Genomic DNA, 27,129 nt, shown 5'->3' on the forward strand with positions numbered 1-27,129 from the left:
AAAGTGAATATGGCCTAACCTTCGATGCCAAATCTCATTTGATTCAAAAGTCTCATGAATGAGGGTTTGATTTGACTTAGTGCAAAGTTTGTAAAGGTGTCCTTGTCTTATGCCTATAGTTTGGGCCTTCTTTATGGTTGAGTTCTTTAGCCATGCTAGGACTTTACCCTCCATAAATGTAACTCTGTATCTGTTATCTTCAAGAGCTGATATAGATATTAAATTTCTCTTAATACCTGGCACATATAGTACTCCAGTGAGTTGAATAGAGATCCTGGATTTCAATTTGATGGTGCAGGTTCCAACTCCTTTTACTGGATGTGCAGAATCATCCCCAATTGTAACCTCTTCATCAGATTCTTCTACCATAGTTTCTAAGTGATCTTGGTATCCTGTAATGTGTCTTGATGATCCACTATTGATTACCCATGTGTTAAGTTTGTTTGAGACTTGGCTGGATAATGCTGAGTAGAAAGCAAATTTCTTAGAATCATGTTCTATATTTGTCTTTCCGATTTTAGCAAATGAGGCTTGTTGTTTTGTTCTGTTAGGACACTTGACCGCATAGTGTCCATATTGATCACACCTAAAACATTGAACTTGCGACAGGTCCTTTCTCTGCTTGGATGAACTTTTTCCATGAGAATTTCTCTTCCTTTTGAAAATCTTCTTCTTACCTTTCTTACGAGAATTTGTGTTAAGGACATGAATATCCTCATCTATAGGTTTCTGCTTCCCTTTTGTTATTTGTCTTGACTCTTCTTGTAGACAATCAGATCTTAATCGATCAAATTTAGGAAGCTTGGATCTTGCGCTTATTCCTTGGACAAATGATTCCCATGAATTTGGAAGACTGCTTAAGTTTATGAGTGTCAATTCCTTGCTATCAATTTCATATCCAACTGTTGATAGTTGGTCCCTTAGTTCAGTGATTCTCATGAAATATGCATTGACAGATTCTTCCTTATTCATGCTTATATTATTAATTTGCCTCTTTAGGGCAAGGGTTCTGCCTGTATTATTTATTTCAAATTCACTCTCAAGAGATTTGAACATAAGGTATGCAGTTTCATGTTTTGCTAATATAGGTACAATATGATCCCTGACTACATCCACTATAAGTTTCATGGCTTTCTCATTGCTTTCAATCCATTGAGTTTTCTTAGGTTCATTTTCAGGTTCGGTTGTCTTTTCTTTTACGAAGGAGTCTAATTTATTCTCCTTTAGAAGCATCATAATTCTGAGCTTCCAAGATATGAAGTTGTTGGCTCCTTCGAGTCGATCTTCAAATCTGATCATGTTTGATATTGTGAAGAATGAAATGTGACTGCAATACTTAATAGATGATAGTCTGATGCCTCAAATTTAATTTGGATCTCCTTTTACCAGGGCTCTGATATCATGTTAAGAAATTAAATTTATATCAGACTGATGCAATTCGTTCAATGTGCAGATTTCCCTTTAAATTCGGAGTATTCAGAATTTATTCCTTCCAAAATATGAATGTCAACAATGATAATGTATCAAGGGCAGTGCAGGGGTTTTCTTCAAGTCTGAAATTCGTCGATCAAGGGAGAGAGAGCATTTATTGATTTCTATATCCTTCTCTCTTGAAATCGGCGAATATATATATATATATATATATATATATGTTTAGTGGGACTTGTTATGAGAGGACATGTCTCCACAATGTGGAGGCATGTTCACTCATAACGTGTCCCTTACATACCAAGGGATGCAAACTTTATTTATGTTAGTTAACTTAACTCGTAACCAATTAAAGTCATCGATCTGTGCAAAACACATTATCAAGTTCGATTTATCAAATACAAACATATAAGTTCGATCTAATGAATACGATCATGTAAACTTTGATCTTGTTATATACAATGATGCCTTAATGATCATTACACGATACAAGGAAAGAGAATAATATAATCTGATCACACACAGATTAATGTAGAGTTTCGATCAGACATAAGGATGATGGCTTGCAAAGTATTTGAAGTGATTATTCTTATAAACACAAGGAAGGAGTATGTGTGTATGTATGTCAGTCCACATAGTGGACTGACATACATACATACATGCTTATATATGTATAATCAATATTAATGGTCACCCTTATATCTGACCGAAGCTACTATGCATCAACACTAATCAGTTGTAGTTGAGCTGTTTTTAATATTTTGAATTGCTCATAAGCACCGTTGTTCTTATCTGACAATTTTTTCTAGCCTCTGAAAGTGAGGTCAATCTTCAATACCAACGTTTAATTACTTCCACTAGTTAGATATGGAAAATGGTTACCTTTTTCAATAAATACAAATATAATTCAATGTGTTGAAAGATCTAGGTTGATATCTTTTTAATCATATAAATAGGTAGTTGTTTAAACTTTTAGTACAGTATTTATGACTTTCCCTCTCTAGTTTGGTTGCATCCTTGGATCACCAAATAAGACCATACATGGACCTCTATAGGTGATGAGGATTCTTTGAAGCTGGTTCAAACTCTGATGGTACATCGTGTTATCTCCAAGCTCCTTTCAAATTTGTAAACTAACCATTTAATATCAAATGCCTTACCTTATTCATCATATATATTTTAATCTTTCTCATGTTAACAGATTGCTTTGTTTGGTCTTATTGGTTAGCATAGTGTTCCCACCTTCCATATGTATATTATTCTTCTTTATTTGTCACATTTCTTTTCTCACTTGTTGAATTGGAGTCTTAAATCTCTGATCAGCTTTATATGTTACAGTAGGGGCTATTAATTGGTTCATTTACATAACAATTCATTAGGTAGGAAGCAGAGAAATATAAAGCATTCCCAAGTGTTCTGAAGCCAAGGAAGGGAGTCAATTTTTTTAATTGTCTTCTTTCTGCATCCAAAAATAGCAGCTTTAGTAGTTCTAACTTCACTGGATTTTTTTTTGGCTGGTTTCTCCTATAATTTTTTGCTTTAAGGAGAAGCAGATTTTACGTTAAATCCTTCTCCATCTTGCTTCTCTTATGTGGTTGAGCAATGATATCTTGGTTTTGGCAGCCTTTTACAGCTGTCCGTTGGGGCTTGCTTTGTTTCACACTGCTGGCCTCAAATACTCCTTTTCAATTGGTGGATTGACCATCTATTGGGCTGTCTGTACCCTTGTGCATCCTGTTTATTCAACAGTAACTTGGTCTGCAAAAACGCTTCTATCTATTGCAACATCATCCACTTCTTTGTTGCTCAGTTCTCTTTACACACCAATGTCATGATTGGAGACAGAATTATTCCATTTCACTCACTATTGTATTTGCTATGGTAATATGATTTCCTCCACTAGTATCATTGTGCTCTTATTTTATTTACTACCCACCATTGTTGTCCCCTATCATCTCTTAGTGCTTTTGTTTCACTGCTTCTCATTCTTCCTAGTACCACTCTCTCTCCAACTCATTGCTTGTGGTGCTTGTATATTCTAACGACACCTACAGGATCCTTCCATCTTCATTCTTTGTTCCCACACACCAAATGATTTAAATTAAACAATTGTGGGATAGGTTGTAATTTATTTAAGGGTTAACCTTAGAATTATAACTTTATTTTTGCAAGGAGGGGCAAGACAATTTTTTTACTTGTTCAGCTTTGAAACCGTGATGAGGAGGGGGAATTTATTTTTTCAAAGTCACATGGGGATCAAATCAACCCCAACAATACCTAGTAAGAAACAAAACATGGTGGGCTCTTTGTGAGTTTCTCACCAAGTGGAATTTTATATTAGTTTTATTCAAATTAATTTTGACAGATTGGCTTTAGTCAACGAGTTCTTAAACACAATTAGAACTTAGAAGTAATATTAGTTTATTAATTAAAGAAGATTAACTTAAATAGTTAACTTTTAGATTGATTAATTTGACTTTTGTCTATTTCTTCCACCCGATCTTGGCCAAGAGCCTGCCTTCAATTATTCGACTAGGGCATTTAGTCTTGAGTCAAGAGAACATGATGAACCTTTCCCATTGTATTTTCACCTTGACCCAGCTACCTTGGAACAGGCAAAGGCTGAAAAGGCCTTAGAGTTAGCTTCCTATGCCATCCATCTTTTTGGCAAGTGCTACATGTCACTACCCACAATTTCGATCAGCTATAACAAGTAAATTGAATAAATAAAATTAAATTGTTTGTAGATTTAAAGTATCAATATTCACAAATAACCAATGTTTGGATTGAACCACTGGAATAATCATTCAGTTCACTTCCAAAAGACTACTAAGTACTATAATAAAATAGTGTATTTTCTATTACCGACTAAGTATTATCATTTAATGTATTTTAAGAAGTCTTGAAGGAGCGATTAATATGTTTGTAATTGTAGAAGTGGTGGGTATCGAGTTGTACCATGATTTGTGAGTTTTCTATATGGGGGTGGGGTTGTGCAAATGTTCTTCACCTAGAAATCTTAAAAATTGAATGTAACTAGAAATAGAGGCATATTTTTCTATCCCTTTCTTGATTTTTGTGAGGAAAAACATTGAAGGTGTGAGGCAGAAGGGAGTTATGGTATTGTAATGTAGAAAATCAAACAATAGGTGCGAGGAAGAGAAAAGAAGAGGGTGATGATGCCAAAAGGAGAGTTGTAGGAACAATTTTAGTGCAAGCGTTGAATAAAGGTGTGAATGTAGAGCATTCTTGTTTGTTTGCTCCTACACGATAGTTTTAAGACTCTTCAATACATTTGTTTGTGCTGTGAGTGAGATTCCTTCTTTTTGAGGTGTTTTGTTGAAAAGTTCGTGTGCTTGCCTGTGCTTCCCATTTTGCATGCATTTCTATTGAGGCTTCGATTGTGTAACTTTTGTACTTGCTAATCATGTTGCTTGTAAGTTTCTAAAGCCTTTTCAACAATCCTATATCAATTTTTTGAATGCTTCTAAAATCTTTTCAACAAACCCGTTTTGTGCACATCTTGTTTTGGCGAATTGTGAGACCACATTATCTTGAGATGTTATACCATAGAGTTGACATATTTGTTTATGCTTTCATATTTTTCCTACAAGTTTGCCAAGGTGGGTGCATTTATTTAACCCACATGCCTTGATGGATGTCCATAATTGTATACAAACGTTTCATTTTGGTACAAGTAAGGAGGTCACAGGATTTAGTTTTATACTTGTTAATTGCATTTGCATGAAGTTTTTAGAGCCTTATCAATGAGATTTGTGTGCGTATGCATTGATGCATGTCCATACCTTGCTCCATAGTGCAATTTATAGGGGTAGGAAGGATGTTGGAAAAATGGTGGAATCCAACTTTTAGCTTGCCAATTTCATTTGCATGAAAGTTTCTTAAGCTTTTCAACAAAGTTGTTTGTGCATATCCTACTAGTTTGCAATGGGTGAGACCTCATTTCCTCAAGTCATTCTGTCAAACAACTAATAATATAATCCGAACATTCTTCGAGGTATTCTATCAAACAATTTGTATGCCTTGTCTATGCTTCCACTATTTGCATACATGTCTACCAGGGCAATTACAATTGTATTTGATGCAAATTTTCTTTTTCATCAGGCTTTGATGGATGTCCACACCCTCATTTAAGCTCCAATTTGTATATAGGTAGGTATGATGCTTGCAATGTTTTTGGAATTCAACCCTTAGCTTGCTTATTGCCTTTGCTTAAAGTTTTTAGTCTCTTCTATTTGTAAATAACTTGGCATTTCATATGACCATGTTCCTTCGTGGCATGTTATTAAACAGACTAGGTCATCCATATTTTCTTGAGGCATTTTGTCCAACAATTCTTGTACTTCGTTTACACGTCATATGATTGAGTCATTTTGTTAGCTCAACCACACAATTTGATTGTGCTTGAACATTGTTTGGTATTTTAGTTGCATCCATATTTTGTACAGTTATCAAATATTCTAATATGTTAAATCTTAAAATGAAATTCTAATCTAGAATATAACATTCTTATTTTTACTAGGATTATGAGGGTTAGTGTTGATTGTGAAATGGCTAATATAACTTTTGGGAAAATGGTTAGCTTTTTTGAATCAACGTTTTGGTTCACACTTTCTAATCCATCGTTAGGATCACATTGTGTGAGCTTTTCCAAAGTTAATCTTCATATTCCTTTTTTACATTGTGTTAATAATTTGATATTTTTTTCGAGATATTTATTTATTATCTCACATTTTTGCCGATAAAGGCATGGTGCAATAGTTAGCAAATGATAATAATGTTGTTGCAACCAAGGTTCAAACCCCCGACAAGTCATTGAGCTTGTGGGATTTGTGCCATTGCTAGGCTGTTGAGCTTGCAGGTTTGAACAACGATAATGCCATAGGAAGAGGCCCTTGGATGTAACCTCTTTAAAAATTCCTTGGTTAACAAAAAAACCTATCTTCCATTTTTATTTTTTAATTTATAATTCAATTGTGACTTAGATAATCTATAATATTAGTTTTCATCATAAGATTTAGTTTTCTCATTCCTTTACTATGTTACCGGTTTCCTCTAACGGGTACTCGTGTGTGTACGGTTTGGGTTCAAGTCCGGTTTGGATTCCCGATTGGGTTATCTTGGGGTGCCCTAGGAGAACTTAAGAAGAACCTAGGGGATCCCAAGGGCTGTTCAAAAAACAAAACAGAAAAAGTTATTTTTTTGAAACATTTATTAAAAACATAAAAATGTCTACATACATAATTTTGCCCTCAAGTGATGAAATTGTGAAAATGGCATGTGTAATGAAGGTTTGTGTTGTTTCAAAGGCTTTAAGAAACTTGATTACAATGGGGAATGAGGATCTAACTCTTGAGTGTGTTGACTTGGATGTCGTTGTTGCACAACTTGCCAGAAAATATTTGTAGATGAGGCAGCTTGTATAGTACATGGCTAGTGGAAGTGCATTGTAACTCATTATGGTTCAAGTGAAATTAAAGGACTTTGATGCTGTTGATGAAGATGAATATGAAGATTATTATATATTGATTGTAATTTTCATTGTGTATTGACATTTGAAAAATCATTGAATTATGAACTTTAAAGTAATTTTTGTTTTTGCAAATCATGAGTTATTCAAATATTTTTATTACTGGCAATTATGACTATCATTGTTTTATATTATAAAATTTTAATTATTTTTAATACATTTATACATATACATATACAAATGTATGTATTTATATATATACACATACATACATACATACATACAAACTCATATATTTGTCGTATTGCCTATTGGGTTCCAATATGCGTACCCACACCCGTATCTAAACTAGTAAATTAATCGTTTATGTTTTAATATCTTCCTATTAGCTATAAAATTTATCTCTTAATACTTTTTTAATATTAATTATACATAGTTCAAATAGTACTTATTTCAAGTCTTTGCAAGTCTAGTCAAAAACATTTTTGTTGTCCATAAATATCCTAAGTGTTGCAGCTTTTAATATTGGATTCCACTCTTCCATGGCCAAAATCACTTTTGAACTTCCATCTTTTTCAAATTGCACCTTCACCATAGTTCATTTTTGTTTTTTCATGCTTGTGTTACCCTTGAACTATATCATCCAACTTGGCATCCCCTAACTTGTATTCCATAAATTCAGGAGGGAATGTTGAGTTCTTTGATATAAAGGAATTCAACTTAACGCTTTTTCTCTCCTTGACATCTCCTTTTTCCTACTCTTCTTCATTAATCTTTATATTAATAAAATCACAATTGGTTTGGATTACTTTGTAGTCTTCCATTTGCCAGTGGAATAGGGATTTGTTTCATCTTTAGAGCACACAGATTCAACTCTAAAATTTCTTCAGTATTCTAGTCCCTGGGGCCTTTATCACTTTTCTTTGGTCACCCATTTGATGAATTCTATGAAGCTGCATCCTTGCTTATTGCTTAATTTCTTGAATCAATTATGCATTTCCTACTTCTTGTGACGTTTTCACACATAGCTCCATTGCAAATGGGGATCCCCTACTTTTTAGGCCTTCTTGGTCTTTTGGCTTTTGTATGTTGGGTCTTTTTGTTGGATTCAGGGATCACTGAGAGAGGGGGGGGGGTGTGAATCAGTGATCTACCGGTTGATAGTTTTTCAGACTTGACTTTTAACCACCGGAAGCAAACACTTAAAACTGAAATGCAAAAACATGAAGCAAACAACCACAAGATCATAACACCGGTTTTTTACGTGGAAACTTAAATGGGAAAAACCACAGTAGGATTTTAACCCACAATATTATTCCACTATGGCTAGTAGCAAAACAATATTACAAAATGGGAATGCATAGGCATTCAAGCACACTACCTAGAGCTCACTGCTCAATTACAATAACCTGAAAGGCTACAACCCTTAGGGAAGTCTCACTGACTTACAAAGCTGTTACAATGATGAATTACAATGTATGAACTCTGAAATGGCATCTACTATGCTTGGATGAGTTCTAGTTAAGTGCAAAAACACTGACTGGATCACCTTCTCTATTCTGCTCTGTTCTGCCCTGTACACTATCTCAGTCAGCTACCGGATCAAGAATGCGCACATGAAACTGCGCCAAAATGGATTCTAGATCACATCTCACTCGTATACAATCACATCATCCACCAAAAGATTGCCCATACCAAACTTATATACCGGTACCCACAAAATAGATCATACATCATGTCGACCTGAAGGTGTAATGTGTAGTTATAGGTCGGCTTGACCGGATCCAAAAAGATAAGTGCGCATCACCAAAGTAATGTATATCAGTCGGGCCAATCAACAGGAAAACGATTCAATGCACCGCAATCACCGGAAAGCATCCAGACCCAATAATGCTCTGTTCTATCTGAAATACTGGTGAACACGCTACTGGTTAACACCTACTTCTGGATAAGAGGAATTACGATCGCCGGATCGGATCTCCATGAAGAGTTGCCATCAATGACTACCCTAAGCCAATAATCATCCATCGGAAACTACCAGATGAGTTTCAATTGCCAACAATCTCCCCCTTTGGCATTGATGGCAACACTCATGAAAAATGACTAAGTGTTGAGCACTGTGAAACTTGTACACCGGATCAAGAATGAAAGAATTGTAAGGCTCCCCCTTAGATCAAAAACCCACAAATCTGCAGAAATCTAATCTGTATACTCCATTCACACAGTACATTTTTCATCATTCCTCTCCCCCTTTGACAACAATGCCAAAGATGGGATGCTGTCCAAAATTTATATACAAATGACAAACACTTTACAAATACTTGAAGAGGTCAGCATAAACAGTCTTCAAAAATCCTAGGTGAGTACCCCACCCACTCTTCAAGTTGTCCAAAACTGTGATGAATACATTGGATATAGTAGCATGAATTTCTAACTCCCTTAAATCTGATGATACAAGCCCGACCATCTCCTTCATACAATCCACCTTATTACTTAGTATAGTGTCCAACTGTGTGGCAATTAGGTTCTGTAGTTCACCTACTTTTTTCAAAATTTTCTCCTTATCCGCTTGAAGGCTTGAGATCTGATCATTTAAGGCTATAATGTGTCCTTCAATACTTTTGGTTAGAGTTGCATTGGGATCAAAGGACTGAGAAATGCCAGCAAGCTTACCCTGGCAAACACCTATCTGCTTATCAATATCAACAGTGAACTTAGACAAAATGAGACAAGATTTATACAATTTACCTGCTTCTAACAATTTGCCAGAAATAATCTGCAATCTTTTATTTAATCTCACTCTATCATCTTCAATCATTTTCAGGAATGTTTGTTTCCTAACATCCTTGAACTTATCCAAAACTGTTTGTGAAGTCGTCTTCTCCAAAGAATCAAAACTAGTATTTACACTGTTAATTAACTATAACAATTTACCGAAGGGGCAGTTATTTGAATCTATCTGTACATTAGGGGCCACCTTCTGCAAAACATCTATAGACATCAAAATTAGCTTTTTATCTTCAGTCTCCGATTTCACCAGATCTTGGCTGGCGTGGGCTTGCACAACAACTGCGAGCATAAGTTTCTTAGTAGGAGACATCTTCCCAAGGTTAACAAAACTATCAAGATTAATGGGAATTTGAGGCGGGGTCCCTGTAACCAGAGGAGTGACAATTGCTGGATCAGCTATACTTTTGCCTTTGTCAACCTCATCAACCTTAGCCTCTGCTATCTCAGCATCCTTCTTCTCTCCCTTGTCCCTTTTATCTGTTGCACCAGTGTCGCCACTTGGTGCAATATCAACCTGTTGGATCTTAGGGGCTACAGAGCTATCTACCACCAGAGGGGCATCACCGGTCTCAGCATCAAGTGGTGTATTATCTTGGTCTTCCGGTTGATCCTTAGTCTGAGTCTCAACCTTATGACTTCCGGAAACACCTTGCTTATCTACCAGCTGAGATGGCTTGAATGCATCCTTGTACAAAGGGTCATTTGCATTTATCTTCCTCCATATCTCCTTTGTTTCTTTCCTCACCTCCTCTACATTTCCAATCATCAATCTGTTGATCCCATCAACAATTATCTCATCAATTATCCGATCTACTGTCAGCGAGGGAATAGGTTTAGATTTACCTTTTTGAGCATCGGACTCAGGTTGAGTCTTGACTTTCCCTTCTCTTTTGGGCCTTGCGGCAGGAGCAGGATTTGACTTTGCCTTTTTGCTTTGTTGGGCTCCACTGGATTGCGGCTTCCTCACCACTTTGAGAAATTGTCCTTTCTTCTTGGCCTTTCTTGCCTCCTCCTCAGACTCAGTTTTGGAGGCTACCAAAGACACTGCAACATAGGTTCTTTTTGGCTTCTCCTTCTGCTTCAGAACACCTTTCCCGAATGGGCTAGGTTTTGTAGGTTGTGCTACTGGAGCAGGAGCAGACTTAGTCTCTTTTTGCACATATTTCTCCCTTGCTTTCTTCATCTCCTCCTTGGTGAAACCCATCTGAGAAGCTACTTCCTCTGCTATCTTAGTAACCTTTCTTTTCCGGGCAGGAGCAGTAAATTGCATATGCAGACTGAGGTCTTTCTCCTTGTAAGTCCCAAATCTCCCTTCCTTGAGATCCATCGGTTGACTCAGAAGATGTTGGGCATATGCTTCAAGTGCAACAGAGTCAACTTCATACCCCATGGGCATGATCCATACTATTCGGGGCTCCACTGCTTCCATTAGACATTGATTCTTATTGACCATGAAGCAAATGGTTTGCCCATATTTTTCAACAACCTCCTTAGGGATCCTTTCCCTGCTCTTCATTGTTGCTTGGAAGGTTTTGAAATATCCCCAGAGGGCACATATCCTCATGGTAGCATCTCCAACTCCCCATAATCCCTCTTTGATCTGCATGGCCACCGGTCTATCAAAGGCCCATTGGACCTTACCTTTGATATCGGGTATCTCATTCAGGAAGAATAAGGCCAGGCAAATAAGAAGTGTCCCATATTTAAATGTGTGCTTCTTATCCTGCTTGATCTTCTTTAGATTGCTCAACAACTCATTCAGAAGCGCAGTGCATAGATCATACTTTTAATCATCCTTAAGCATCTGGTATGCATAATATATAGCAGTATCGGACACAAAGTTGTACTTGTTGGATCGGTAAACCTTGTAACCGACTACCATTGATGCAAACTTCACATCATTCTCCAGGATGTCATTTATGGACATTGCTTTGCTATCAAATCTCGAGCCAGTGGTGGCTATCACTGTGTCATTTGACACTTTCCTCAAACTGGGCACATCACCGGTTTCGGCTAAGCCCATCATGACACGAATTGCCTGCTTGGTGATTTTGTGTGGCCTATCAAGCCAAATGAACTCATCATGCACTCGGCTAAGAATATACCAGATCCATTCTGCCTCATCAAACAACGAAAAATGCACGAACTGCGAGAAACCCTTTTCTTGAAGCACCTTATACTCAGGTTTGAAATTTCCCAAACCGTCAGCCAAATGCTTGTTGTAAAGATCCAGCATGTTCGCATTTCCAAGCTCTTTAAGGTCACAGTGAATGTAAGCTCTGATAACTTCGTTATGCAGCACGCCGTAGGGCACAAATGAAAATGCACCTTCCAGATCATCCTCAATCGACTTGAAAGGATGTTTCTTGAAGACTGGTCGGGCCCCATCTTTAATCTCAACCACCAATGGGGTAGCAATACCAGAAACTAAAGCCATTTTGAATGCTAGGGTTTGCAGAAATAGAAAGCCTGAACATATAAATACCTTGCTTCACAACCGGGCGCAAAAATTCACTTTGGAGTTGCTGAAATCGCCAAATTGCTTTACTCTCTTCTCTGCTCTACTCACTTGATCGCATTGTGACAAATGAAGTCTCAAAATGCACCTTTATCCTTCGAAAAACCTAATTTTCCACTAATAAATGCAACAACCAGTTACCATGATTTTCATGAAATTGCATACCGGAGCACTAGATCCTTTTGAAACTTTCGGATATCATTTGTATATGTGATTCAATCCTTTTGCAACCTTTCGGAAACGATTGCAGACCACTGAAGAGGGGGTTCTTAGAATCTGCATGAAAAAGCTCCACCCGAAGGCATAAAGCCCTAGTTGTCGGATGAAGATCCTGTACCGGATTCGGGTGCAGACCCATTGTCAGCTCTGGATTCATCCTTTCTTACTCACATCTTCTCATGCTTCTCCTTGATCTCTTCTACTTTCGCTTTTCCTTTCTCATCTGAGTTACTCTTGTCTACCGGAGCACTATTCTTGATTCTGCAGTATTTTGTAATGTGATCGGTTTTGTTGCATGGTCGACAAACAACATTATTCTGCATAGGTCTGAAGTTCATTTTATTTGGTCTTGTCCTGCACTGATTAGAGATATGTCCAAACATTCCACAAGCATAGCATCTTTTGTTTTGAAAATTATTTAGTACTGCTCTACACACATTTGACTTGTGACCAAAATTATTGCATATGAAACACTGACCGTTAATGGTAGGAACATTATCCATGTTGTTCATTCCATTATTCATCCTACTTTTGCATTGATTCGCCATATGACCGAACTGGTTGCAAGTAAAGCATCTACCATTGAATTTATGAGCATTAGGTTGTCTTACTGGAGGATTCTTGCTCTTCTTTTGATCAAGTTTTGTATTGCCTTGTCCAGATCCGGAGGATTCACCTTTCTCAAATCCAAGTCCTTGCATGTCCATTCAATGCCTCTGACTTTCTAGCATCTCATCAAGCCTTGCTGAGCTAGCTTTGAATTTGTCTTTGTATTCATTAGCAGTAGCAAGTCCATCCCTTAAGGAAGCAATCTGTCTTTTAAGTTCTTGACCATTATTCCTTGACTGTGTTAGCTCAAGCTTCAATTGATCATTCTCATAGGTAAGCCTGAAGCATTCATCTGCTCTTTCTTTCAATGATTGTGCTAGATTTTCTTCATTTTTCTTCTGGTCCTCAATCTCCTTAGTCAGCCTCATCACAATGGATTGCATCTCATTCTTAAGGGCAACATTCTCTCTTTCAAGCTTGTTAACTTCATCAGCTTTATTCTGATATTCCATGATTTGATCTTCTTTCTCCTTCAGCTTGTCCATTAATTCCTTCCTCTTCTCTCTAGAGATGTTAGCTTGATCCTTCAGGTCAATAATGAAATCATCAGCAGCATTCAGGTTCTTCTTTAGGGTACAAATCTCATTTCTAGCTACATCAAGATCCTCAAGTGCCACATTGAGTTGTCTTTGAAAACCGGAATCTATTGAATTAATCTCCCGGATCTTCCTCAAGCGGTTAAGCTTCCTCAGAGGAACTAGGCTCTGATACCAATTGTTGGATTCCGGGATCACTGAGAGGGGGGGGGGGGGTGAATCAGTGATCTACCGGTTGATAGATTTTCAGACTTAACTTTTAACCATCGGAAGCAAACACTTAAAACTGAAATGCAAAAACATGAAGCAAACAACCACAAGATCATAACACCGGATTTTCACGTAAAACCCAAATGGGAACAACCACAGTGGGATTTGAACCCACAATATTATTCCACTATGGCCAGTAGCAAAACAATATTACAAAATGGGAATGCACAGGTATTCAGGCACACTGCCTAGAGCTCACTGTTAATTACAATAACCCGGAAGGCTACAACCCTCAGGGAAGTCTCACTGACTTAAAAAGCTGTTACAGTGATGAATTACAATGTATGAACTCTGAAATATCATCTATTATGCTTGGATGAGTTCCGATTAAGTGCAAAAACACTGACTGGATCACCTTCTCTATTCTGCTCTGTTCTGCCCTGTACACTGTCTCAGTCAGCTACCGGATCAAGAATGCGCATGTGAAACTGTGCCAAAATGGATTCTAGATCACCTCTCACTCGCATACAATCACATCATCCACCAAAAAGATCGCCCATACCAAACTTATATACCGGTACCCACAAAATAGATCATACATCATGTCGGCCTGAAGGTGTAACGTGTAGTTATAGGTCGGCTTGACCGGATCCAAAAAGATAAGTGTGGATCACCAAAATAATGTATCTAAGTCGGCCCAATCAACAGGAACACGATTCAATGCACCGCAATCACCGGAGAGCATTTGGACCCAATAATGCTTTGTCCTATTTGAAATACCGGTCAACACTCTACCGGTTAACACCTACTTCCGGATAAGAGGAATTACGACCGCCGGATCGGATCTCCATGAAGAGTTGCCATCAATGACAACCCTAAGCCAATAATCATCCACCGGAAACCACCAGATGAGTGTCAATTGCCAACTCTTTTCGCTATGCTCTTTTCAGTTTCCCCGGTTTGCAAGTGTTTTGGGCTCAATTTGATCAAGTTTGCAGCTTGTTTGAGCAAATTTGGTTAAGTATGGAGCTTTTTTGTCTATTTTAGGGTTTTGACCTTTAGACTTGAATTTGAGGCCTTTTCTTTAGGGTTTTGGGAAAACAGAATGTTGCATGGGAATTTGGACCCTTTAAGAAACCTGTACATGAAATTTGAGCGAATTCTAAGCACCTTTCTATTTTTAGAAAGTTCTTATTTTTTAGGGATTTCACTGCCTCCTGGATTTGTCTAATTTTGCCAAAAATCAAACTTAGTGCTTTTAGCAGTTTCTATTTTTAGTAAGTGCTTTCTTGACTTGTTTTGCCCTAATCCTAACATTTTGAAACACTTACTATTTTGGAAAAGTCTATTTTGGCAGGCTCTTCACAAGAAGACACCGAAGACTGAACATTCCTAAAGAATTGTCTAAATCCGAAAAGTCTGAAAAGGCAGGCCACTGATAAAAAACAAATGGCTAAGTATGGACGCCCATCCCAGAAGGGGAAAACTTGAAAAATCTTCTAAGTTTGGCATGACAAAGCACTTCAATTTCACACGACATCCCAATCTGGCAATTGAGCAACATTTTGATTAAGTCTGAAAGGCAACCAAAGGGAAAAATCCATCATTCCCTGGACATGAGGAAATGGCACTCATTCTAGAAGAAGGGTGCAAAAGTGAGGTGATGAAGGAATTTCCTCCAACCCCCCCAAATTCCTTGCTCATGTGTTTTGGGCACCCAAATGCAAGTGTGGGCGCTAGGATGTGGATGCCAAGGAAAGTTGGCAAAATGAAAATTCCATCACTAGGGTGTTTTGGTGCCCAAGGAGGAAGAAGGGTGCTAGAAAGGGGGTGTGGAGGAACTATGCTTATTTAGCGCCCAAGTGTGTAGAGTGGCGCCAAATTGAGGATGCCATGGAAAATCCAAAAAAGTTGAATTTCCTCCACCTAGTGCAAATAACGCCTAGGGTCAAGGAAGGACACCAATTCCAAGGTGCCCTGGAAAAGTGTGAAAATGAAAAATTCCTCCATTATGGTCAAATAGCGCCCAAGTCAGGAGGGAAGTCAAGGAAAATCAAAGAAAAAGTGAAAGGGTGAAAAAATTCTAAGGCATGGAAATTGAAGGTCAAGGATGAACCGAGAAAAAAAAATTCCGGGTTCAGGCATCAAATTCATCCAAATTTCATAAAATTTTCAGATTTGGATTTGTGAGAGAATTTCTCTCCTGGACCCCGAAGGTCAAAATTGAAAAAATAGATGTTGAAAATTGATGAAAAATCTCCTCTAGAACAAGGAAAATTCAAAACTTCAAGAAAATGCTTCCCGGATAAAGTTTTCTCTCTCCAAAAGTTTTCTCTCTCCTAGGGTTTCTCGCCAAGTGGCAACCAGGTCAGCGCATGATGAATTAATTGAACATTTTTTTGCATGCAACCATCACATTTAAGGCATCACGACTGATTCTTTTGCATGCAACCGTCACATTTAAGGCATCATGATTGATTCTTTTGCATGCAGTTGTCGCATGGGGGGATGATGGGCATTTATGGCAGCGTGCGCAGTTTTGCATGGAGGAATCTTTATTGCACAATGGGCGATCTTTTGCATGAGGGTGCATTCATTGCATAGTGGGCACTTTTTGAATGTAATGGTTAATTAATGCTTTATGGGTGCCATTTTTGGCAGGATTGTAATTAATTGTATATGGGCATAATGGGCATTTATTGTTGATTCCCACCTTGTTGCATCACGTGTGGGAATCTTTCAGGGAAAACCCTTATTAGGAAATTGCATGTAGCCAAGGCATGAAGCCTATATAAAGGGGTGACCCCCCTCATTTAAAAAGGAGGGATATTTGTATGAAATTGTTGTGATAATTTTTTTGAGATAATAACAATGAAACATTGTTCTCTGATGGTGTCCCCTTAAGTTATTTTTCAAAACTTGCTTGGTTTCACCTTCCTCACTTAGAGTAGAAGTAGTATAGTGCTTTGATTTCAATGGAGAATGTAATAGCGTTTGATGAATTTCCATGGTTCATACGTTTTGCATCTTGTTGATTATAAGTTGTAGTGTAAAGTCAGCCCGAGCCACCAAATTTGTGCTAAGTTCAATTGTGAATAGTCGTTTGGATTGCACTGTGTTGGGTATTCAAATGCACTTTCACAATGTGAAAATCCTTCAACATCCTCAGAATATTGCATCGGCTCTTGCGGAGTTGTAGTTAAACTTGGTGAAGCAGAGCTTGTTTTATTTGAATTTTGTCCACTAAGCATTATCTATTGATATCACTGCCCTTAGGAGTAGACTTAGATTGTTCTAACCCTTTCTCCTTTAATTTCAGTTCATTTGAAGCAAAAGCATTGCAGAATTGCTATATCTGATGATGAAGTTCCAGCCACAGCGAAGAAGTGAAAGAATGATTTAAACGTAAGTCCTCTTGGATTACCAACAATCACATCAGCCAACCGAGTCACGTCCATTGTGAGAAGGAACCTTGGAGTCGATTGTTTGAACTCACGAAAATCTCAACATACAATCGTACTTTGATCAAGAGACAGTGAAGTGACCATTAGGCAACTTTATTTTGTGTTAGGTGCTGTCATAAAAAACACGTCAACACTACCCTTATTTGAATGAAAAGTGTTTTTTCTCAACTTTAATATTCTTTGGCTGCTATCAACCATCCACAACTCAAAAATGCACAATATGCCTTTTTATGCAACGAGATATACAAATGATTACATGGCAATTGGTACCTTTTATGCCATCAGAACTTTGAGCACTTTGATCCCTTGTTGATTTTCTCCCACAAGTAAGGTTTGAGACCAAATAGTCATTTTGCCCAAACTTCACCAAGTATTTTTTGGGAGTACATTCTCACCAAACGTGCCATTCATAAATGTAATAATGAGGTTATTCCTTAGTATCTCCATGTGCACCATAGCTAATATCTTCAAAAACCTACTATAAGTAGCATAGGATCAATCACCTTATCCCCACATAGTGGAGGCTTGATTATTGGATCCTCGTTATTATTCTTTATTCTTTCTTCCATGCTCTTTTTTATCACAATCAATTACTATATTGGCTATAGCATTCCTCAATTCAATGATGATCACTTACTATATTGGCTATAGTTTGATTAGTATGTTTGTTTGCAATACTAGCCTTTTAATTGTTTTATTTGACTCAAGTCAATTTTCTGTCATATTCGCTTGTTGGAGTGGCAACACTTGTTTGTGATAAATGTTCCCCCTTTGCTTGTGCTTTGAAGATTTTTTCTTTTTTTGTATGTGTGTTTGGATATTTGGACTTCTTTCCTTGGGCACGTGTTGCCCCTGATACTTCTTTGTTCTATGTTATATCATCAATCTTGTTGATGTTTATAGTAGATTTTTGCTACAAATATCTAGTATCATCGTGATTGCTAGGTCTATACCATTTGCAAAGTAATCCCTTGTTGTTTTGACTTCTTAGGCAGTCCCTGACAAGATGGCCTCATTCACTACACTGACTTTGTATAATAGAATTTGGATTATATTCAATCCCAACCTCCCCCACTTTTATTATTTTGTCTTCTATTATTCCTTTAGTTATGATAGTTGCCTGTAGATGCATTCTTGTTGTTTTGTGGCTTTGGAGATGTAGTTGTTGGAGTTGATTGTTCTTTTGGAGTGAAGAGTACTTGCATATGTTTATTCTTCAAACTATACAAATACTCCTTGGTCAAATGGCCCATTATTTGACAAATTTCACAAGACATCTTTTTAGGGCAATTAACCTTGGTGTGGTCCTTTATCTTGCAATCCATATGCCAAACATCTCTTGGCTCTTTACTAGATTCTCATTTATCTGCATTAAGTTTGTTCATCATTTGAAGCATGGCCCTTCATAGTGTTTGAATCAATTCTAGTTCTTTATCACTTCTTGCATTGGAATCACCTTCCTCTTCATCCATTGGCCTATTATATGCCTCTTTTTATGTTGAAGGTGGCACAAACTTCATATTTCTTCTCAATGAGGATGTCAAACCTTCTATGAACCAACATTTCTTTAGTTCGTTTGCTAGCTTTATCTCAAGTTTCCCCACTAATTCCTTGAGCCTACAATTGTACGCTCACAAATTCTCATGCCTTATGTCTACTGTTATGTATATCTTGGCGACAATTTCATTGTTGTCACAAACATGTTTGAATTCTTGCTTGAAGGCTTTTTTATAGTTTCTTTAACTTTTTTATTAATTGGTGAGACATTTGCATGCGAATCAATTGCCACCCCCCAAGTGTGGCTTGAAATGAACGCAACCAAATAGCATGATCAATATACCCATTAGTAGACCAAATGGTTTCACAGATTTTACAAAGCCATAGTGGATCTTTGGATATGTTGCGGATGAATGTATGTAGCTTTTACCTTTCACCACTTGAATTGGCTACTGGAGTCACCATTGTTGGGTATCCTTGATGTGACTATAGTGATTGAAACCTTCTCAAGTTAATATTTAGACACTCCTTTGTTTTTTTAGCACTCTTGGACACAGTTGAATCTTCTATCTTTGTTCCATTGCCTATTGGTATCAACGTCGAGCTCCCTTCTCTCCAATCCAATCCTTTGTCTTGGTGTCTTTGGTTCATTTTCTTTAATACCGCGAATATTGTGTTCAACTTCATACACTTATCTTTCTACTCCCATGAAGAAGCCCTCTCATTCCATCTCAAAATGAAGACTTTCTTCAGTAAGAGGGAGTGCTGTCTGCTCCAATGATCTGGTCAAATCTTCTACTAGAACCTCCAACTTAACCTGGTTAGAAAGATCAAAACTTCCTTAGGATTCCTTAGGAAGGATAAGCTGCCTTGCATTCTCTACCCATCGTCTTTGGTTAATTTGTGGGCTATTTGTTGAAGTTGGTTGGTTGTTTAGATTTCTTTGTTGCAACTCCAACTTTTATTTTGGCTCCAACAATTGCGCAAAAAACGCATTGATGGGTTTTCTTTGGCCGTTACTTGTAGTTTCCTTCATTCTGGCTGCTTCACTAGTCTAAAAGATCATTTGATTTCTTGGTCTGTTACCTAACCACATTGTGATCTTCTCTTGCCTTTGTTTGGGCTTAATGACATTAATTTTGTTGCATATGGCATTGATCTTCATTCTCTTCTTCCTTTCAGCGACACCTTTCTTTGTACTGCTGGATTATTTTTTGTCTACGTGCTTTGCAGTCACATCTAGCATGAAGCTCTTGGAGTATAATGTTATGCTTCACAAGGAGTTAGGATAGACAATAGGAGAGTTTGTTCATGTCTTCTCTTACCACCATGTTGTTTGAAATTGTATCATGTGGTACTTGATTTCTTTGAGTCTTTGTGAACATTTTTTTGTCTACAAAGATCCCATGAGGTTGAATATCTCTTGTGAGATTGTTCTCTCATTCTCGATTTGGTTCTATTACTTTGTTGATAGTTGTTGATAGAATCATATGCCTAACCATTTACATTTTCATCTTTCTAATGTTGTCAATAAGTATTGTTAACTGGCGCTGACTTTGTAGAAATCTAACCCAACTTCATGTGGGCAACGGCACCAAATATTTACTACTAAATTGTTACACTATCAATTTCTTTATATATAAAACTGTAAAACATAACAGTACATACCAATTGATTGCAGATGAATAACAATAATAGCTTTATAACAAGGAAGTGTCTGAGACAGTAATGTAGAACAGGTAGAACTGTGCACAAATACGACTCTGACTAAGATGAACTTATTTAAAATGCCCAGTGGTTGCCAATCTGACCACAATCATTGGCAACCACTTGCAATAATCCCATAACAACTGCCCAAAGATGACAGATGACTAAAAAAATAGCTGGCTTATTAGAATGCAATAAAGTTTATTTGTTGCTACTTTATACGCAAAAGGAAACTTGGGAAAAAATAAGGAACAATTGCCAATCCTAAATCCTACCAATTTTGGGGTAATGCTATCATATTAGTGGCCTTTGATGCTTAATATCACATTGTAAACGATTCTCCTTTCCTACTTTGCTTTTAATTGGAATGTCATCTAGAAACTCTTGCATAAGAAAATCCCAATGAAACATGGTGAGCAAGGTAAGAAGAAACCTGCCTGTTTATTGTATGTGGAAATTTATGTGAATGTTGACTAATAGCTGTCATGTAGGAAGAAAATTATAACCAACTCCCCATATTTGGTCAATCACATATTTGGTTGCTGAATTGAAGAAACACTTTTTGATTATTTGTGTATTTGTATGTCTTTGCGAGTATCAAAAATTTCTTTAAATATTCCCTTGGTGGTTTCCTTTCCAACGAGCATTTACCATTCTCCAAATTTGATTGTTTTTTCTTTGCTCCAATTAGCCTTTTATCTTCACTCCTTGCTTTGTCCACATGATGTGAAAAAATTACACGTTTTTAAATATTGTTCAAACTGCAGTCTCAAGCAATTGTGTCTGAAGAATTGTGGTCATCATTATTTTAAAGTTTTGGTTGTCATAAGAAACAATTTTTTTTGTTAAAAATCAATCTAGCAAATAATAAGAATTTGAAAACTTGATGAACTAGCATTCTGGTTTATAGAATATATCAAACTTTCATTTGAGAATAATTAATATGCCCTATATTTCCTTGGCCATATCATTTCTTGTGGCTAAGTAACATTTGTCCGACACCAGCAAATACCTCTTTCTTTTCAAATCTTTCATCTCATGCTCTCTTTAACTATGCGAGGGCATCAAAACACAGGGAGTTGTTGTTGTGTGAGAGCTTTTCAATGATGCAAAAGATTAAGTTTCCGGATCTAAAGTTTCGGTTGACAATAATTACAATGACAGTTGTTGACTAGACACCTGTAAGGAATGCAATGCATTGACCGTGTTTATTAGCACAAATTTTCAATATGCATTACTAGAGATTATATGTATTATAAGTGGTTTTCTATGCTCATAGCATAGTTACAAGGAAACTCCAACATACAAACGAGGGCCATGTCCCAGTTCCAGTACTGATAAATTTTGGTGATGTGTGTGTATGTATGTGTGCGTGCATGTGTATGTTGTTGGTATGTGGTGACTGATCATGTTTTTGGCTTAAATTTTGGTAACTTTTTTAGCCTCATTTCCCCCCCAAATCAACTACGTGGGAGTGTAGGGGGGGGACAAAGCCCCTCCTATGGGGCCTGGGAAGGGAGCCTACAATAGGGGTTTGGGGGCAATGCCCCCAATAGGGGCTGTTAGGGGCAGCACCCCCGATGCAAATATTACCCATTATTTAATAAAGTTGTTGTCTATTATCTTGGTATGTAAATTGACCTTTGTAAACCATCAAAAAGGCTTGATAAATAAGTGGTTGTGGAATGTGAAAATCATCATATTGTAATTTTCTCTTCGCTCGATAATAAAAAGATAGTTGACGACTGCTACTTTGTAGATTTAGTCCACATTGGGTGAACCGCGTTAAATTTGTGAATTGTTATTTTTGCTTCTTTTATTCTACATCATAATTAATATTGTTTAATGCTTCAATTTTCCTAAACCCTAACATATGTGTGTGTGTGTGTATGTGTGTACGTGTGCATGTATGTGTGTATGTGTGTATGTATGCACGTATCCTTATTCATTTACACACATATCCTAATCTGTATGTATGCATCTGTATTGATACCTATACCAACATGTCTCTAGATAATTATTGTGAGATTTGGCTATATAACCACCTATGATCTAGAGGCCTAATGGAAAGCACAATAAAAACCATGACAATAATAAATTGTATTCCATCAAGAATGCAAATAGAATGTATTTACAATGTATGAGAGACCCTTGGTTATATAGGCCAAGGTGAGACAAATGATAGCATAAGCTTATGACAAGTGTCTTAAATTTTAATCTTATGATATGAGACAAAGTAATAACTTATCCACTTATGGTGGAAAAGTGATAATTTTCAACTTAAAGTGGGAAGAATCCTATGTGTTCCCTATGTAAACGTAGGTAACATGTGTGATTAGGACCTAGGTGATGAACTCACTAGTTACAACACCTTAATCACACCAACAATTATGACTCAGAATTCTTAACTAACATTGAATAAGGAAATGTAGTGGACATGATATTAGATCTACAAAAACAATTTTGCATACGGGCAATATACATTATGGAAATAGATTGGATCTTATTCTCTTATTTGGTTAGGTGTATTTGACTTGAGAGCTAAATGTCTATCATGTATGATCACAGGTATGCAATTGCTCCTCATGCAGTCCGGACTGATTGGAATGAATTTACAAAAGATTACTTTCTGAGCAGGAAAACTTTAGTCTCTGTGTTGCTACTGATTGATGCCAGCATCCCTGCCAAACAAATTGATATTGACTGTGCTACTTGGCTTGGGCAAAATAAGGTATGTATGTGTACCTTTTTTAATAGGATATGGTTCTTGTTTGATTTGCCACCTATATATTTTTTTTAATTTAGTTGATCATTCTAACTTGAATTCTTGTGTCTAGATTCCAATGACTTTTGTATTTACAAAATGTGACAAAAGGAAGAAGAAAAAAGGTGGCAATAAACGACCATCAGAAAATGTTAATGACTTCCAAAATTTGATTAGAGAGTTCTTTGAAGAAACTCCCCCATGGATAATGACAAGCAGTGTCACCAACCAAGGAAGGGATGAAATGCTGCTACATATTGCACAGTTGAGAAACTACTGGTTAGCACACTAGCCAGATATAGTGGGAGCATTTTAAGAATATAGAAAACCAAGGCTGCTCAAATGTACGTTATGTCACTCTCAGAGATTACATGAAGATACCTTTTGGATGTCATGGATTCTTGAAGTTGAGATAACTGAACCTATGTCTCAGATCAATTATGTATATTCTGAAAAATTCACAGATGCAGGTGGATTGGACTTGATACTCTCAGGACCTTCTGTTTTTTGTGACATAGTCACAGGTTACCGTCACTTTTGGCTGTGCTAGTCTGATTGACAAGTATGAGCGAATCCTTTACAACAATGTGAGGTCAAAGATACGAGTTGTTGGGAAATCTCTTGGTAAAAAGAAGAGATTCACTTATCAATTGCAAGCAGATTGGGGCATCTGCAAGAATTCATTCAACTGAAAAGGAAAATGATGGGAAATAAATTTAATCTTCGTGCATTTATTTTGTGATAATTTGTCAAATCGTAATTTTTTTAATCAGTATGGTTTTGAAGCTCTTTAGCAGGTATAAAGCTAAGTAAATTATATAGATGAAATCCATGCATGACTGACACAATAAAGTACTTAAAGAATATAGATTTAATTAAAAGAATTATTAGATTAACAATTTTTAAAATGGTCCGCTAAAAGGTTTCAAGACATGCATTCTTATCAATGGAGTCAACTCCTGGATCTGACTAAAGTAATATGCTTATTAAACTATGAGTCAATGTCAGAGATAATGTTCAAGTCAGATTCCCCACAAGTTGATCGATGAGGAAAACTCACCTTAAGGTCCATTTCAATTCTTTTATACTTGAACGACTAATGAGGAAAAGAAAGGAGCTGAAGGAAGATGTTCTTGCATTACCAAATTTAGTTAAATTTTTGGCATGCTGCATTCCCTTAAGTTTTGTGTTATCTGTTAGTGATCAATGCAATTTAATTTTCAAGTTTCTAATGCCTGCATCCTTTTGTCCATGACTACGTGCAAATTGCAAGATGTGACGTGGTAGTCATTATCAATGCCATTTAGGTTATAAAAATAATCAAAATTGTTCTAATTCTTTCAGAGAACTGTCAATAAATGGTTCTGCATGATTGCATATGATTGAGGAAGAGAAGCTGTATTAAATGCCAATCTCGTCTTGTAGATATATGTCTGATACAAATTGGATGATCTTAGTTGTACCCAAATCCTTTCACTCCAAGATAATTGATCACCACTTATTTGACCTAGGGTGTTTCTTTTATAATAGGAGATTGTTTAATCTTTTGCAGTGATAATTGTTTCGTACAAAAGAAAGTATCTGCAAATAAATTAAAAGAATGATATATATACTTTTCTTAATGCCTCTAACATTTCATATATAGATTTTCTTTACCAAGACATAATCTATGATATGATAATGAAGAAATTGACACGAGACTTAATTTTTAGTAATGGTCACTACTGCTGATTTTGTGATGTAAGAAATAATTACTTGCCGAGACAATTTGTTTGCAGTAATTTTCCAAAAAGAATCATTATTATACAGTTCCTTTACAGGGCTAATTATGCCAAGAGTCGTCTACAGTGGCAGCAACAATCTGTGTAAACAAAAACCATGCCGGATGAAATTCGATGTCTTCATGGAATTCTAACCTTCTGGTTACAACTCACCTGCGGCTGGCTTTATGTAATTGTAGAAAGTGGAAGACTAAGTGGTTGGAGTGATCTGTTACATAATTTTGTGAGTAGACACACATGGACAGAGGCAAGTGAGGACAAAGGCAGGTTACAGAGTAAGTGGATTATATAGTACATTATTGGTAACAAAGCATTCATGGCGAGGGAGGTACATCATCTTTGATTGCATTGTAGTGAAATTGATTCCATGACCTACAAATGCCCATCTCTTTCTCTTTTTTCATGACTTGTATTTTTTTTTCTTAGATCTGTTAATATTAATACCTTTTGCCATGACCTGCATGTCATTTCAATCTTTGTTTAAGTGGCCTGTAGAATGAATCACATCCTGCATGTCTTGATGACTGTTTTCATGACCTGCAAAATTATATTTGCTTGAAAGTTTTTTAAAACTTTCCGAGTTTCCAACAAACCCCTTTCTATCTATCCTGCAATCATGGCCATCCATAAGATCATTTTTCTCAGTGGTATTATGTTCCACACGCCTTGTCTTTGCTTCCACATTTTGCATTCATGTTTATTAGAGCAGTTGCAACTGCTAGATCTGACAAATCGATCTATCCATTATGCTTTCATGGACATCTATACCACGTTCTAAAGATTGCATTTTAGTGTAGGCAGGAACATGCTGGTAAGGATCTTGTGCATAGCGCAGGGGGATACGGGCACCTTGGCTTTCACCAATTCTTACATATATGCCATAATAAGTTGTGGGATTTCTGCTTTAAATTTACAGAGTTCCTGCAATTCCTGTGCTTATGTGAGTTTGACCTTCAGTGCTGTGCCCTGCTAATCCAAAATCTGCAATCTTGGGTTTGAAATTTCATAACCCCGAGAGGTGTCTACAGTGGCAGCAACCATCTGTGTAAACAAAAACCATGCAGGGTGAAATTTGATGTCTTCATGGAATTCAAACCTTCTGGATTACAACTCACCTGCGACTGGCTTTATGTAACTGTAGAATGTGGAAAACTAAGTGGTTGGAGCGATCAGTTACATAATATTTTGAGTAGACACACATGGACAGAGGCAAGCAAGGATGAAGGCAGGTCGCGGAGTAGGTGGATTATATAGCACATTATTGGTAACAAAGCATTCATGGCGAGGGAGGTACATCATCTTTGATTACATTGTAGTAAAATTGATTCCATGGTCTGCAAATGCTCATCTCTTTCTATTTTTCCGTGACTTGGATTTCTTTTTCTAAGACCTGTTAGTGTTGATACCTTTTGCCATGACCTGCATGTCGTTTCAATCTTTGTTTAAGTGGCCTGTAGAATGAAACACATTGTGCATGTCTTTATAATTGTTTTCACAATCTGCAAAATTATGATTGCTTGAAAGTTTTTATAACCTTTCCAACAAACCCTTTTCTACCTATCCTGCAATCATGGCCGTCCATAAGATCGTTTTTCTCAGTGGTGTTATGTTCCACCTGCCATGTCTTTGCTTCTACATTTTGCATTCATGTTTACTAGAGCGGTTGCAACTGCAACATCTGAAAAATCCCTCTATCCATTAGCTTTCATGGCTGTCCATACCGCATTCCAAAGATTCCATTTTAGTGTAGGCAGGAAGATGCTGGTAAGGATCTTGTGCATAGCACAGGGGAACATAAGCAAGGTCCTAGCACGGTGGATACAGGCACCTTGGCTTGCACCAATTCTTGCATTAATGCCATAATAAGTCGTGGGATTTCTGCTTTAGATTTACTTACCGAGTTCCTGCAATTCTTGTGCTTACGTGAGTTTGACCTTCAGTGAAATGCCTTGCTAATCCAAAAACTTCAATCTTGGGTTTGAAATTTCATCTAACAAGATATTGCTTGCTTTTGTATCTCTGTGTGTGATACAAATCTCAGCTTCGTGGTGAAGATATGCTAACCCTGCTGCTGCTCCTAGTATTATTTCAAATCTCTTCTCCCAGTTGAGAGTA

General features: G+C 37.0%; 1 protein-coding gene across 1 annotated transcript in view; it reads left to right on the forward strand.

The window, feature by feature from the left end:
- LOC131051236 (GTP-binding protein At2g22870) overlaps positions 1-24,026 on the forward strand; it is a 47,840-nt gene extending 23,814 nt beyond the window's left edge. Inside the window, exons 3-4 of the mRNA XM_057985653.2 lie at positions 23,038-23,200; positions 23,307-24,026. Of these exons, the coding sequence (XP_057841636.2) occupies positions 23,038-23,200; positions 23,307-23,525 (382 nt within the window). The 3' untranslated portion in view covers positions 23,526-24,026. The remainder of the gene's footprint in view (positions 1-23,037; positions 23,201-23,306) is intronic.
- Positions 24,027-27,129: the final 3,103 nt, after the last annotated feature.

Source organism: Cryptomeria japonica, chromosome 6, assembly GCF_030272615.1.
Source record: "Cryptomeria japonica chromosome 6, Sugi_1.0, whole genome shotgun sequence".
NCBI classification, from domain to species: Eukaryota; Viridiplantae; Streptophyta; class Pinopsida; order Cupressales; family Cupressaceae; genus Cryptomeria; species Cryptomeria japonica.